General features: G+C 43.3%; 1 protein-coding gene across 3 annotated transcripts in view; it reads left to right on the top strand.

The window, feature by feature from the left end:
• The first annotated feature begins 1,494 nt into the window (after positions 1 to 1,494).
• LOC114588860 (vascular endothelial growth factor receptor kdr-like) overlaps positions 1,495 to 13,776 on the top strand; it is a 192,683-nt gene continuing 180,401 nt past the window's right edge. For 2 of the 3 annotated variants that reach the window (XM_077922571.1, XM_028714546.2), the window contains exon 1: positions 1,495 to 2,353. In XM_077922571.1, the coding sequence (XP_077778697.1) occupies positions 2,290 to 2,353 (64 nt within the window). In that variant the 5' untranslated portion in view covers positions 1,495 to 2,289. The remainder of the gene's footprint in view (positions 2,354 to 13,776) is intronic. The other variant, XM_028714547.2, reaches the window with a different exon arrangement.

Genomic DNA, 13,776 nt, shown 5'->3' with positions numbered 1-13,776 from the left:
CCAGCGCAAATCCTCCAAGCAAAGTGTTGTATGCTGAATGAGAAGGAGCTGTGGGGAAAATAGAAATGCTAGATAGAAAGCCAGCTTGCATTTAAAGGCGTGCCTCTCAAATCCACACTTTCCAAAACAATATGTGAACAGAAACACACTCATCCTTTTGAAATTCGCACTTCTCTGATTTTTGCAGCATGGCTCCCCAGCCAAGAAATGTCGGCAAAAATTATTATATATTATTATCTATTGAATTTGTACAGGTCTCATGGCAGTTACAACATAAAATCACAATACAAAAACACAAATGCATAATAAAAACAAAAACAACCCAATAACGCCCCCTCAAAAAATGCATTTACAGGGGTAAAGTGTTTGCAAAGATTATATATTAGTGAAAATGACATTCAAAAATGCATAATATCAGGAAAATAGAACCAGTGTGGTGTAGTGGTTAGAGTGTCAAACCAATATCTTGGAGACCAGGGTTCAAAGCCCTACTCAGGGGTGATCCTGCGGTAAGTCACCACCTCTCAGCCTCACCAACCTCACAGTGTTGTTGTGGAGATTAAATGAGGAGAGGGAGAAGCATAACTCCTCAGAGAAAAAGATGGGATATAAATGCAGTAAGCAAATAATAAATAAATGCAAGTATATGTTATTGATTATGAGATACATCAAATAAATTATGGAAAGAGTGCTTTATATTTATTTTAACCTAGGAGTATAACAGGTAACAAAAAGGGTACATCTTTTGGATAAGCTTTTGTCTAGCAAGATTATTGTTATTGTTATTGCTCTTTTGTTGTTTTCTCTTATGAGTAATGATCTTATAAATTTTGTGGTATAATTATGAATGCTGTGATTATAAGAATAATAAATAAATGAAAACAGAATAAAGTGCCAGGAAGGAGGCAGTCAGGAGAAACCAGACTGAATGTTTACTGCCGTATAACCTTCCCGCAAACAAGTTGGAACGTATATCCTCAGTAAAGACTGCACACCATCTGACCTCCATGTCAGCTTTGTGTAGGCAAATCGGGATGAATGCTTATTAAACACATCAATTGGAGGAGCCCTGAGAAAAGGTCACTTGTGAGCTTTATGGCAAAGCAAGGATTTAAACTTGTCTCGCCAACAATACTCTAGCCACTATGCAAAACTGCCACCGTCCTCCTGCTTCGTCTTTTTTTCTGTTTCGCCGCTTGCTGCTGCTACTTGTTCAAACTTTGGAAGCAAAACTCAGGGCAAAGTAGTCTGGCATATAGAAATGTGTGGGTAGGTGGGTGCGTCGAGAAATCTTGCCCAGACCTAAGCAACAGGAAGCAGCATTACTCCCCGGCAGCCGAGGAAAAGTGACAGAGGTGGTGGTGGGTCTCCCCCCCCCCCCCAATCCTCTCTCTCTCTCTTTCTGACGTCTCTCTTTCCTCCTTTTCTTTCGCTATAAAGAATTCCAGGCTTGCATTAAGCATCCCAGCAAAAGCAATCCGTCTGGGAGGAGCTGGAGAGAGAGAGAGAGAGAGAGAGAGAGAGAGAGAGAGAGAGAGAGAGAGAGAGAGAATAATACCTACACTCTGATCTGTCCAGGACAAGCCCCAGACCTCTGAGAGGCAGCAGCAGAGCTGGTCGCTTCTTCCCAGCTTTGTGCCCCTCCGCCCCATCACAACATTAGATCCTCGTGAGTTCTTGGGAACTTAAAGCGGTTCTTTTTTTCCTTTTCTCTCAAGCATCCTCACCATCCCTTGGAAAGCCTGAGCAAGTTTGGAAGCTTCAAACTTCGGTCTCCGCACAGCGGGAGCTGCAGCAGCAGCACCTGTGCCTCCCGGGCTCACCAGGGAGAGCTCGGGTGAAGCTGCGAAGAAGCCCCCTCAAGCCGAGAGAGAGCTGCTTACTTTCTACCAGAAATAATTGCAGCCCAGTGGAAGACGGCAAGAGAGAGACTTCTGTTGGGGTGTCTGCAAACTTTTGTTGGAGTGACTTGCTGATTATTTTCCCCCATCAAGATCAAAGACCTTCTAGATCAAAAAAAGGATTTTTCTTTCTTTCTTTTTTTAAACGACAAATTAAGATTTGCATCACCAGGAAAAAAGAAAGAGAGATAAACTTTTTTCACCCCAGCAGTGAGTGGAGCAACAAGTGAGAACAGCGCTGGACGTCTCCTCCAGCCCAGACAGCTAGCTTGCTAGCAACTCAGCTTGTTTGCTGCTCAAGCGGGCATCCTTTGGCAGTACTCGTCGTCGTCGTCCTCCTCCTCCTCTTGGCACCTTTCAGAAGAATCCGCTTCAACTGCAACTGAAAATGTTGCCGGACCTCAGGATTTCCCTACTGCTGTCCCTTCTGCATGGACTGCTGTTGCTTCAAGGTAAGAGCGGCTTCTCTGTGCAGACTGATGCATTTTCCAAGTGACTCAATCTGGTTTCATTTCAGTTCTTCTTTTTTAAAACAGGCAAGATCAACTTTCTGGGTTACCTGGCTTTCCCTCTCACTCTCTCCACCTTCCAGGGGCACCTTTGCAAAAAGGCTCCTTGCTTTTATTTCTTCTTCCATCCACCTGATTGGCTGAGAGTTACTTTTTGCAAGGCACTGCAGACTTTGACAGCCACCCTTGACAAACGAGGGGTTTCCAAAGCCAGCCAGGCCACCTTGTTCTGGTGTGAACTGAGGACGAGGTGGATTTGGGTTGAAAGAGCCCTTAGGTGGGATTGGCACTTTGCAAAATCCAATCAGCCACTTTCATGTTGATCTTGGTCAGCGCTCCTTTAAAAATGTGGCCTTTGTTTTCAGCTCCTGGGTTCTTGGGCCTGGCTTCAAGGCATTCCCACTGGGCCAAAACATACACTGTCAGGGAGATTACTGGATAAAAGGAGCGAACAAATATCCCATGTATTTGTCCTCACCCCGTCCCCTCTCCCCTAGCCTCTGCTTCTTTTGCTTTCTTTCTCTGCCATGAATGCAAACATTTTGAGGTTGCTTCACATATGCATGAATATGACTCGGTGGCAGGGCACATGTGGTACATAGCTGTCAACTTTCCCCTTTTCTCGCAAGGAATCCTATTCGGAATAAGGGAATTTTCCAGCTATGATGTGGTACATGCAGAACATCCTGAGTTTAATTCCTTGCATCTCCAGTAATGGGAGACACCTACCTGTGCAAGGAAAGCTGCTGCCAATCAGAATATGCAATGCTCTGATTTAAATGGACCAGTGTGCTGATTCAGCAAAAGGCCGGTGTCATATTCTGAAATATGCCCTGTGGGAGAATTTACCCTCAGTGGGGTAGTGCAGGCTTTGCATATAGAAAGCCCCAAATTCAATTCCTAGCACTGCGCTGGATGGACCAATAAGCTGACTTGGTATAAGGCAGCTTTCTCTCTTCCTAAAGAGACAAGACAGAAACGTAGGATATGTTGGTATCTTGTCAGTGGATAACTGAGCCCTTGTCTGTTGCATGCAACCTGCTGTTCAATGTTTTGCAAAGGACAATAAGAAACTGCTTTGTACCAAGTCAGATCATTGGTTCATCTAGCACAGTATTGCCTTCACTGACCGGCAGCTGTTATTTAGTATATTGGAGCATAGGAAGTAGCTTTATACCAATTGACCATAGGTCTATTTAGCTCAGCATGGCCTTCCCAGGGTTTAGATGGGGGACTACTAGGACACCCTTAGGCACATGTAGCACCCCTCTTCTCTCCTTATCAAGGATCCCTGTTTGATCTCTCTCCCCAAATCATGCATTGACGAAATTTCTCCTGTGCCATCTCTATGTTGCACTTATTTTCTCTGCCCTGCATTGGCTTTTGAAACAGGCTTGTTTGCTTGCTGTTGTTGTTGTTGGGGGTTTTTTTATTTATAAAAACTAAATAGGATGTTTAGTTGAACTGTTTGTATTTATTAAACAGCAGCTGCAACTCTTTACATATCCAAGTGAACAAATGAGACGGCCTTATACCAAGTCAGGCAATTTGTCCATCTAGCCCAGTTATTTGCAACTCTTGATTGGCAGCACCTGTAGTTAATACCCCCTTTTAACTAGAGGTGCTGGCCTGGGACTTCTGCATGGAAAGAAAGTGCTCTGCAATGAGGCTAGAGTCCCTGCATATGGAGGTGGGTAGGTTATATGCCAGGGAGAGGGGAGGAAAAGGAAGCACAGTGCTTAGATGCACGTGTGTCAGAAGCAAGATGTATACAAAGATATGGGGACAGAGTTAACTTCCGGAGTCTCCAATGACAGGGTTGAAACTTGAAGAATTTTGATACACACCTGTGCTTTGAAAGGGACCCCCACAGTCTCCCCAGAATGTGAATGTGGGACAGTAACCCACAGGGGACAGAACGTCGGTGTTCATTGGGGACAGTTTGAGCATTAACCATTTGCAGTAAAAGGTGCAGTGCCTGAAGTGGATCCAGGTGACATTATAATGCTTTCTGAGGTGGCTTAGTCGTGATGCAGTCATGTGGTGGAGAAGATGTACACATGAACATATGCAGATTGCTCTTTGATTTTGCAGCCAGCCATCATACATTGTGTTTATGTGTATATAAACCCCTCTCATACAGGTCCATGCATTGTGGCTCTTATGCAGCATCCCAAGTGCACATGTTATGGCAACCATCTCTGCATTTGGTTTGTAATGAGAGTAATTCCCTCTTTGGGTGCTATACTGGTGGCACAGAAACAGCTCTGAAAATCACTCATATATCCACTTTCCAATAGAACATCTAAAGCAGTGGTTCCCAAAGTGGGAGGTGGGATTACCTAGGGGGTCACTAAGAGGCAAGGGGTGGCAGGGGGACACTGGGAGTGGGTCCTTCTAAAGTGTGATGATCTCTTATTTATGACTGACCAGGCTAGAGCTTGGAGCAAAACACCTTCCTCACTTCAAATTTAAAGTTTTACTGCTCTTACTGCTTTCAAAGCTTTTTCCTTTGGTCATGTTTTCTTGCATTTGTCTCAAGTCACAAGATAGCCTCTTATTGGGTATAGCTATTGATTTTATTATAAATTAGTTTGGTAAGTAGTTATCTATAAATACTTTAAGCTATAAATTTGCTTCGCATTTCTGTTTTCATTTGTAATAACGCAGAAAAATATATTTCTTGAAATATCTGGCATCACTGGATCAAGTTAACCAGTTTTCTGGAATTAATTAAACTAAATAGTTTTAACTGGATTTGCAGTAAAGGTGTAATTAAATGTTACTGTTTTGAATTTTATTGTGTTATTATCTTCTTTAGTGGGTCATGCAAACTGCAATTCTGAATAATGCTTTTCGTAGGGTAAAGTAGCGGGCACTGGGGATGAGTTTATGAAACCAAGGGGGTGGTGAAATGAAGTACAAAGTTAGTCAATGGCCCATAGGCAGGATTTCACTTGTGCTGGGGGGCTTGGGGGGCAGTTTATGTCAGCCCGGGCATCCATATTTAATGCCAGAATGGAATCTGGAATATATGAAGTAAAAATGCATTCTCTAAGCTGGTGCAGAATGCATCAAATTAGGCATGGTGTGTGACTAAAGGCTTCTAAATAGTCAAGTGTTTGTTCCCAAACAGACTTGCACCCCAAATGACTTTTCTCAAAATTAAGTACTCTTTCCAAAGCCAGACCTGCATTTCAGTAGTGCCACTTATTCTGATCTTGCCAGCCTCAAAATTTCAGTTTGACTTCTGAGGTGTCTGACACGGCACCGGTCTGGATGCATCCTTTATCTGGAATAATTTTCCTGCAAGTTATTCCAGCATTTGGTATTTTCAATTAAGGGGACAGATCCCCAATGCTATTTTTACTTTGGGTTAAAAAAAACCTGTCCCCTGCTTCAGTACTCCCAACTTTGAATGCTGATTATATTCTTCACCCTATCTACAAAGCAAGGACCCCTTAGCTATTTCTGGAGGGGTAGTTCTGTTAGTCGAATAAGAAGAATACTTTGCAAGAGGTCAATATGAAATGAACTTACGGGAAGCTGGGGTGCTAAAAAGATATTGGCACATGGGCACACACTTGTACATGTTTTTACCAGCAATGCTTAGGCATGGTATAGGGAATGTAAGGGGTTCTATCACATATTGGGTTTAGAGCATCTTTTGGTTAATGTAGTTTCTGACAAGCAGGTGTCCATGCTGATAGCAGGAGAGAGGCTGAAAGGCAACTTGAGCTTCATGTTCACTCTAGGATGTGTTTATAGTGAGGCTGAGAGAAGGAGAGAATAGTTCTTTCAGAATTAATGGCTCCAAAGTAGAAGAGGGTGGATTGACAGAGGGCTGCTCTTGTGTAGAAGCCTTCATTGGGTATGCACTGCTGTCTAGTTGTACAGATGTGTTCATTACCTATCATAGCACAGAGCTAGGGAGTGACTGTTCCTGCTTAAGTTCTGACAGTTTCATCAAATGGTAATGATAATGGTTGCTGCACTTGTCTGAAGAGAGGGCACTGGTTGGGGGAAATCATTCAGCCTAAAGTTGAACGGTTACAGAGTTCAGTTTGGTTTCCTTTATAGACACAAGTATTTCAAAAATGCTGTTGACTTAATTGGCCAGGATTTTCCTAGATATGTTTCCAATTACAATGCTTTTTCTCTTCGCTTTGAAGCAAAGCAGAACTGGAGATGTGCACATTAATACCGGGGGCTGGCACTAGATGGCGGTTCCTACTAGAAACATTTTCGTAGTTGCTACAGATGCTAGGTGGAAATTCAGGAAGATGCCTCCTATTGCTGCACTACTGCATTTGCACATAATGCCAAACCATCATTTAGTGCTTCTGTGCATGCGCCTCAGGCTTATGTCCTCCCTCACTTTCTTCTTGGCATGGCTGCATGGAAGGTCTTGTAAGCTTTTGCTTCCAGGTTCATCTAGCTGCATTTTGAGGTTAAGTCCAAGACTGGACAACCTGTGGTTAATTTTAACAATGGTTTGTCTAAGCAAGCCACCTTTGAACTGTGGTGTATTCCAGTAAACCATAAATATTAACCTCATTTCCCTGTTTGGACATCATGCAAAAGTGTTGTTAGTAGAAAACTGAGGGGAATGTTCCTCTTCATAGCTGCACCAGGGAATCAGAGCTTGAAAATTGTGCATATAACACTAACCCACAACTTGATATTATCTGCAAGTCAGGCCAGCTGTCAATCTAGCCCAGTACTGTCTACTCTGATTGACAGCAGTCTTCCATGGTAGGTCACCACCTACATGACTTTTTTATTAAAAGGGGGGGCAGAAGAAAGCTGGCAATGTCAGTTATCAGATCTGAGACCTTCTGCAAGCAAACACCCACTACCTGCATTCAGTTAGTATTCAGTAGGATGGAGTAAAGGCAGTAGTAGATGGGCATTACCTTTTGCAATTACTGTCCTCCCTCCAGTAAATTTGCATTGATGATCAGCCCTTCCCCTGTCCACAAAAGAGTCCCAACTTTTCATTAACTCCCCACTTGCCTGTGAACACCTATTAACACAACCATTATTTTCATCTTGCCCTGGAGAACCCCTTGGAACCTTAGTGTGTGAACAGGATTTTTAAAAAGAAATCTGGATGCAGTTGCTCAGTCACCAGGTACCCATTATAGGGTGACCCATTATAGGGATACAGGAGAGGACAGGTGTGCCTTTTAACACCAGAATGTCAGCAGGTGCTGCTTGTGAAAGGAAAGTGAGAATTTGTCAACCATTCCTTCTGCAGGATAGCAATTAAAGACCCTCCTTTGCAGCCAATCTTCCTTGCACACCAAAACCTACATTTTGAGCCTTGTGAGGTATCTCAATACATAATTGGATTCTGCAGTTAGGAAGAATCAGAAGTCAGGTGTGCACCTCTGCTCTGTTTCTTGGTCATACCTATAGCCCCATGAACACTGTGTAGTAGGGAGGCATACCCAGGGTTGCCAATTGTTCTAAAACTCAAGCCTGGCCTGTTTCCATGCCTTTATTAGCAACCTGGTCTTCCAAAATCAGTGTGTCATGCAGTTGTCAGCCAACTGAGTTGTTGTTAAATGTACAGGAGCTAGGGCTGGTAAAGAAGCTTGCAACCTGGGGAAAAATGGGGACAGAGTTAAGAACATAAAGTGAGCACTGTTGTATTAGGCGCCTGTTCATTTAATCAGGAATTCTCTTCCTACCATCAGTCACCTGTGTGCTTCTGAGACATTTATAAGCAACGTGTGAGAGCAACAGACCCTGCAGTTGCTTCACAGATATGCTGCCTCTGAACATACAGGCACAATCTGTATGATCGCTAACACCCATTGTTCACTTTAACTGACATGAAGTTGCCTAACTCTATTTTTAAAATAGCAGGAAGAGCCAGGGGCAATTGGTAAATACCAGAAAATACTATGTAGCAATACAGTAACTTGAAAAGACTAGCATGCGGGAGATGCAGATCTCCCCAGTGAGTTTGTACAGCCAGAGTCCAGATGGATCTCTACTACTAAAAGAACTCACTGCAAAGTTGGTTTTGTACTGTAGGACCATTATTATTGCAGACACTGGGGTTATTCCCCCATGTAAGGACCCCTCCTGCATACCCACATATAGACAGGTCAGTGTCACCAGAAACTTGCAATCTACATTTTGACAGCTGGACAAAGAACAGAAAAGAAAGGTCAAGCAAAGCAACAGACGAGAAACCTGTACTAAGTCATGCTTTGAAATGAAATTTGCATCATTCACTGTCCGTGGAGACTAACAACAAGGGATCCTTTAGACAGGGCCAGCCTATCCATGAGGCAAGGTGAGGTAACCACCTCAGGTGGCAGAATCCACAAGGGAGTGGATCCCAGTGTAAATCTATATTTCACCTTTATTTCTGGTGTCAATTTTCACTTCCCACTTCTTTCCTGCCAGGGAGGGGAGCACCATTCTGTGGTTCACGTCAGGTGCCAAAATGTCTTGAGCTGGCCCTGCCTTTAGGAATTCAATTTCTGTGGATTCCAAAACAAACTGACCTAATTTGCAACTCCTGGACAATAAACAGTTTGGAATGTAATTATTCTTCAGAGTTTTCACCTCTCCAGATTTTGCAATACGGTTGTCAGCTCAAAATACGTGCCCAAAATGCATTACAAATATGTATTTTCAAAAAGAGAACATTGAGATAAATACTATTGATGTATTTTATTTAAATACTTGTTAGATACATATGTAAACATGACTGTTCGTGTGGAGTTTAAGTAAATAGATAAAAAAGCAGTAAAGGGATGAAATGGATTTATGACTGAACATATGTGAAGTTGACACTGTCCAAAAATAGATTGAGCTGCCCATCCTTACTTGCTAACTCTGGCAAGATACCATCTTTATAGGCTTCTCTTTACCACTTGTGCATCCTCACCCTTGATTTCCTCCTTCCAGTAAACAAGCACTTAGATTTCCAGAAGTCAACTCCAATTATCCAGCAGCCTACAGGTGGTCAGATGAAGCAGCAGGAGACCTTTGGAGGTGTGAGTCCCTGCCAAAGAGATCAAGCCCACTTCAAAATGCATCAGCCCCTTGTTAGAAGAGTGTGAAAATCAAGAAAGCTCTCTGTGTTTGTGTGTGTACTGTATGTGGAATCTCATTGTAGTTTTGTACACAGTGGTACCTCGGGTTACATATGCTTCAGGTTACAGACACTTCAGGTTACAGACTCCGCTAACCCAGAAATAGTACCTTGGATTAAGAACTTGGCTTCAGGGTGAGAACAGAAATCGAGAAATCGTGCTCCGGCGGCACGGCGGCAGCAGGAGGCCCCATTAGCTAAAGTGGTGCTTCAGGTTAAGAACGGACCTCCAGAACGAATTAAGTTCTTAACCCGAGGTACCACTGTACTTGAAAGGCATTCTCTCTCTCTCTCTCTCTCTCTCTCTCTCTCACACACACACACACACACACACACACACACACACACACACTACCCCAGGCAAGGACTTGGCAGTGGAGTCATATACAGTCTTTCTTTAAATTCCCAGAACACTTCTACCTGATTATGTCACACTTTCCTGTCCCTTTAAGATTACAGTCACAATATAGGAACATTGAGATCCTGCCTTTCCTCTAAATCAGTGGTTCCCAAGTGGTGGTCTGCAGACCCTAGGGGGTCTGTGTGAGACACCCGCGGCACCATTAACATAACAAAAACTATCACAAAGATATCAAAATTTCCACAAGTAGGGGGTCCATGGCTTTGTTTTTGAAAAACAGGGCATCTGCAGTACTTGGCTAATTGGGAACCACTGCTTTAAGGAGCTAGAGGTGGATTTGCATAGTTTCGTTTCCCTCTCCAGTTTATCCCTACAACAACCCTGTTTGGCAGGGTACACTGAGAGACTGCTGACTAGCCCAAGGTCAACCCAGTGAGTTTCATGGCTGAGTGGGGATTTCAACCCTGGTCTCCAACAACTTAATCCAACACTCTAGCCACTATACTCCACTAGCTGTCTTCCCACTGGGAGCCACCACTACCCTGCAAACTTTCTGCCATGTTACTAGTGCTCATAAAATTGTTCCTGAATTTTAGGGTATAAAAATGTATCAGGCTCTGCGCAACTATGTGGCAGGAGCCAACACATGTTTACTTGGAAGTAAGTTCCACTGTATTTCCAAGTCAGTGTCTGTAGGTTTGAAATTCTGTCTGCCCAAATCTGAATGGAAGTAGGTAGAGGAAATAGCCTGTTTGAGCACTGTTGAGGTGAATAAGAGCATAGGAAGGTGACATACTGTACTGAACCGGGCCACTGGTTTGTCTAGCTTAATACTGTCTACACCAACTGGCAGCTGCTGTCCAGGGTTTCAGGTGTGAGTCTCTCCTAGCCCTACCTGGAGATGCTAGGGATTGAATCCGAGAGGCACAAGCTCTACGACTGAGCTGCCTACCTCGTGGAGAACATGCTGCCATATCCCCCTGGACGTCTCAGGTTTGCCTTGGAATCATTCTTATGCTGCATGCTTGCTATTTAAAACAACACAAGTCTATCTCTTCTCATTCATCAGATGTTGAAGCATGTGCCAAGATTTGCAGAGAAACCTGGCTTCAGACAGGGTGTAATTTCCCTTCAAAATACTCGAAACCTGATCTTGTTCCTTATTCTCCATGGCTGGGTGGGGCTGTGAAAGCAGACCGTCACTGCCCTCACCCCCAGCCAGTGATTTCAATATTGTGTTCCAATTGGGGGGGGAAAGCAGTAATGAATGGCTGTAGAAGCCAATGAGACTTGTAATGCAACTAGGAAAGGGGGACCAGGAGTCACAGAAAAAAAATAGATATTGCCAGTTCTTATACACCTCAGAGATGGGGAACCTTTTGTGGGACGTTAGCATCAAGGCATATGTAAAAGGTCAGTTGCAAGAGTGTAGAACTCTATGATGTCATTGACTCTGTGGCAGTTATTTTCAGTTGGTACAGTTATGGCAATTAGTAGAACAGTCTTAACAGTTAGAGCAGCAGGCATATTGTGTTGTGCTGCTGTCTGCTTCAGAGTAAAAAAAAAGGTTTCAATGATCTTTGAGACAAAATCAGTCTGAAAATGTTTAAAAATAATAATTGTACATAGCACTTTGTCCGAGAAGGGGAATTAAAACTCTAGTTCCCATTTGCAGAGTATGCAGAAGACAGCCCTGTGTCATTATACCCTTTAATTAGTTCTCTTTTCACTCTCTTTTAATGTTTAAATAACAAATAACTTTTACTTAGTGTACTTGCAGTTATAGATTAAAATATACAGTGCAGATAGGTGATACAGTCATACCTCGGGTTGAAGTTGCTTCAGGTTGAGTGCTTTTGGGTTGCGCTACTCAAAATTGCTAAAGCATCTTACATAGATTTGTATCTAAGACTGACTAACATTTACAGACTTACGGATACTCTGAAGCAGACAGCAGCACACCCACCTTTTCTCAGGGGCCACATTGCCTTGTGGACAGCCTTCCAGGGCCACATGTCAGCAGTGGGTTAAGCCACAGGAAAAAGTGGGTTGGGCAAAAAGATGCAACTGACCTGTATACAGTAGGTTACATTCCAGCCATGCAAAGGTAAGTGGGGTTTTTTTCTACACACACATCTGTTCATCTACAGAGGCAAGCAAAATGCATTACTACAGTCCAAGGACACAATTCCAGACTGGCAAAAATGCTTGAGGAGGGCACAGAGCACTGCAGGTAGGGAGTGCTTTCTAGGGAGGGTGGGATTCCTGGGAAGATTCTGAAGGATTGGATAGAGACCCTTGAGCTTGAGAGTCTTTTATCCCTCGCTATACCTGTTTACTCAGATGTAAGTCCCACTGAGCTCAATGGAGATTGTTTCCAAGTAAAGGTGCCAACAAATTCATAGTTGAAATTAGAAAGCATCACTACACACACACACACACACACACACACACACACACACTCCCATTTTTCCTTTTGGAGAATGAATTGCAATTCGAAGGGGGACGCGGCAGCATGGACACAACAAAACCATGCTTTCAGTCTCTTAACAGTTCCTGAAATAAGAGATCAGGGTTGTTGTACTTTTACCCCAATTTTGCAGCCTGCATGAAATGACTGACATGAAGTTAAGCTGCCCTTTTGCCAACATCCCTTCACCCCTTGAGAATAACTGGGCAGGAAGCCCAGCTCCATACCCAAAGCACTCTGGCCAAGTTGGCACCCTGGCATAAGAATGATGGTAGGCTAAACGCTCCTCAGTTCACTAGCTGATGAGATATTTTATCCACTACTTGTTTATTTATCTGCCAGGAAAGACAGAGACAGCAGCAATACCTGCCAAAATCAACCAGCCCAGATTGTTATCTGGCAATGCCACTTCACATAAGCACATTTTTACCAAGGGAGCGTTTGCTGTGGCAGGAGAAAGCCCCAGCCAGCAAGGAGCAAGGCAATATAGGAGTTGACCATATGTAACTGTTATTGTGCAGCAGATGGGATGCTAATGACTCATCCCAGGCCCATTTCTGTTACAAAGAAGAGGGGAAGAGGGGAAAGTGGGAGAGTCAAGTGAGGCAAAACATTAATACATGATACAATGAGAATATAAGGATCAGGCCAAGGAATTATCTAGTTAAGTGACAGAGCCCTCCGATTACTATTATGCACTTTAGTCCCTCACTTTAGAACATTGACTAAGGCAATGTTCATAGCATGCATTTAAAGCTCTATGATACCACTTTAAACAGTCATGGCTTCTCCCAGAGAATTCTGGGAGCTTTGGTTCATTGAATGGTGATGATAGTTGTCTCATAGTGGTTTAACAGTCAATCCCTCTTCCCAGAGAACTCTGGGAAACTCTGGGTTCTTGAGGGGAATAGTGTTCTTCTCCAAATTTTGTAGTGCAGTTCCCCTGCCAAATAATGTGTACAAAAAGAAAATGTTTTAGAGGAAATGTTGTTGCAGACATGTGTACATTAGACTGAATTGCATACAAAAAATGTGTGTATTAGGGAAAATAGTTGCACTGAAATGCTGATAAATTTTCATGGAGATTTTTCTTTAAAAACAACACAACAACAACAACATCTCCCTCAAACTGATTTGGAAATGTGGAGAACTGAACTTAAGACTGGAAAAATGAAAAACTGAGAGGTGCTTAAGTCAGCAGGTCTGCCCATCCCTATAACATGAGCAAAGTGGCCAAACAGAGATGGAGGTAAATAAACTATTGTCCACTCTGTGAATAGGAGAGTTGTTTGAGCTGCTCTTTGCTCACTTGAAATGAGGTACCTAAGGTGCATAATGAAGGGGCAGTCAAGGGCTTTGTATGGGGCCAGACTGGACCAGTAGGCACCCCAATGCTGCTGCTTCCTTCTCCATTTATT

This window comes from Podarcis muralis, chromosome Z, assembly GCF_964188315.1.
Source record: "Podarcis muralis chromosome Z, rPodMur119.hap1.1, whole genome shotgun sequence".
Lineage (NCBI taxonomy): Eukaryota > Metazoa > Chordata > Lepidosauria > Squamata > Lacertidae > Podarcis > Podarcis muralis.
Note: the sequence above shows the minus strand (reverse complement) of the source record. Positions and strands in the feature narration are given on the sequence as shown.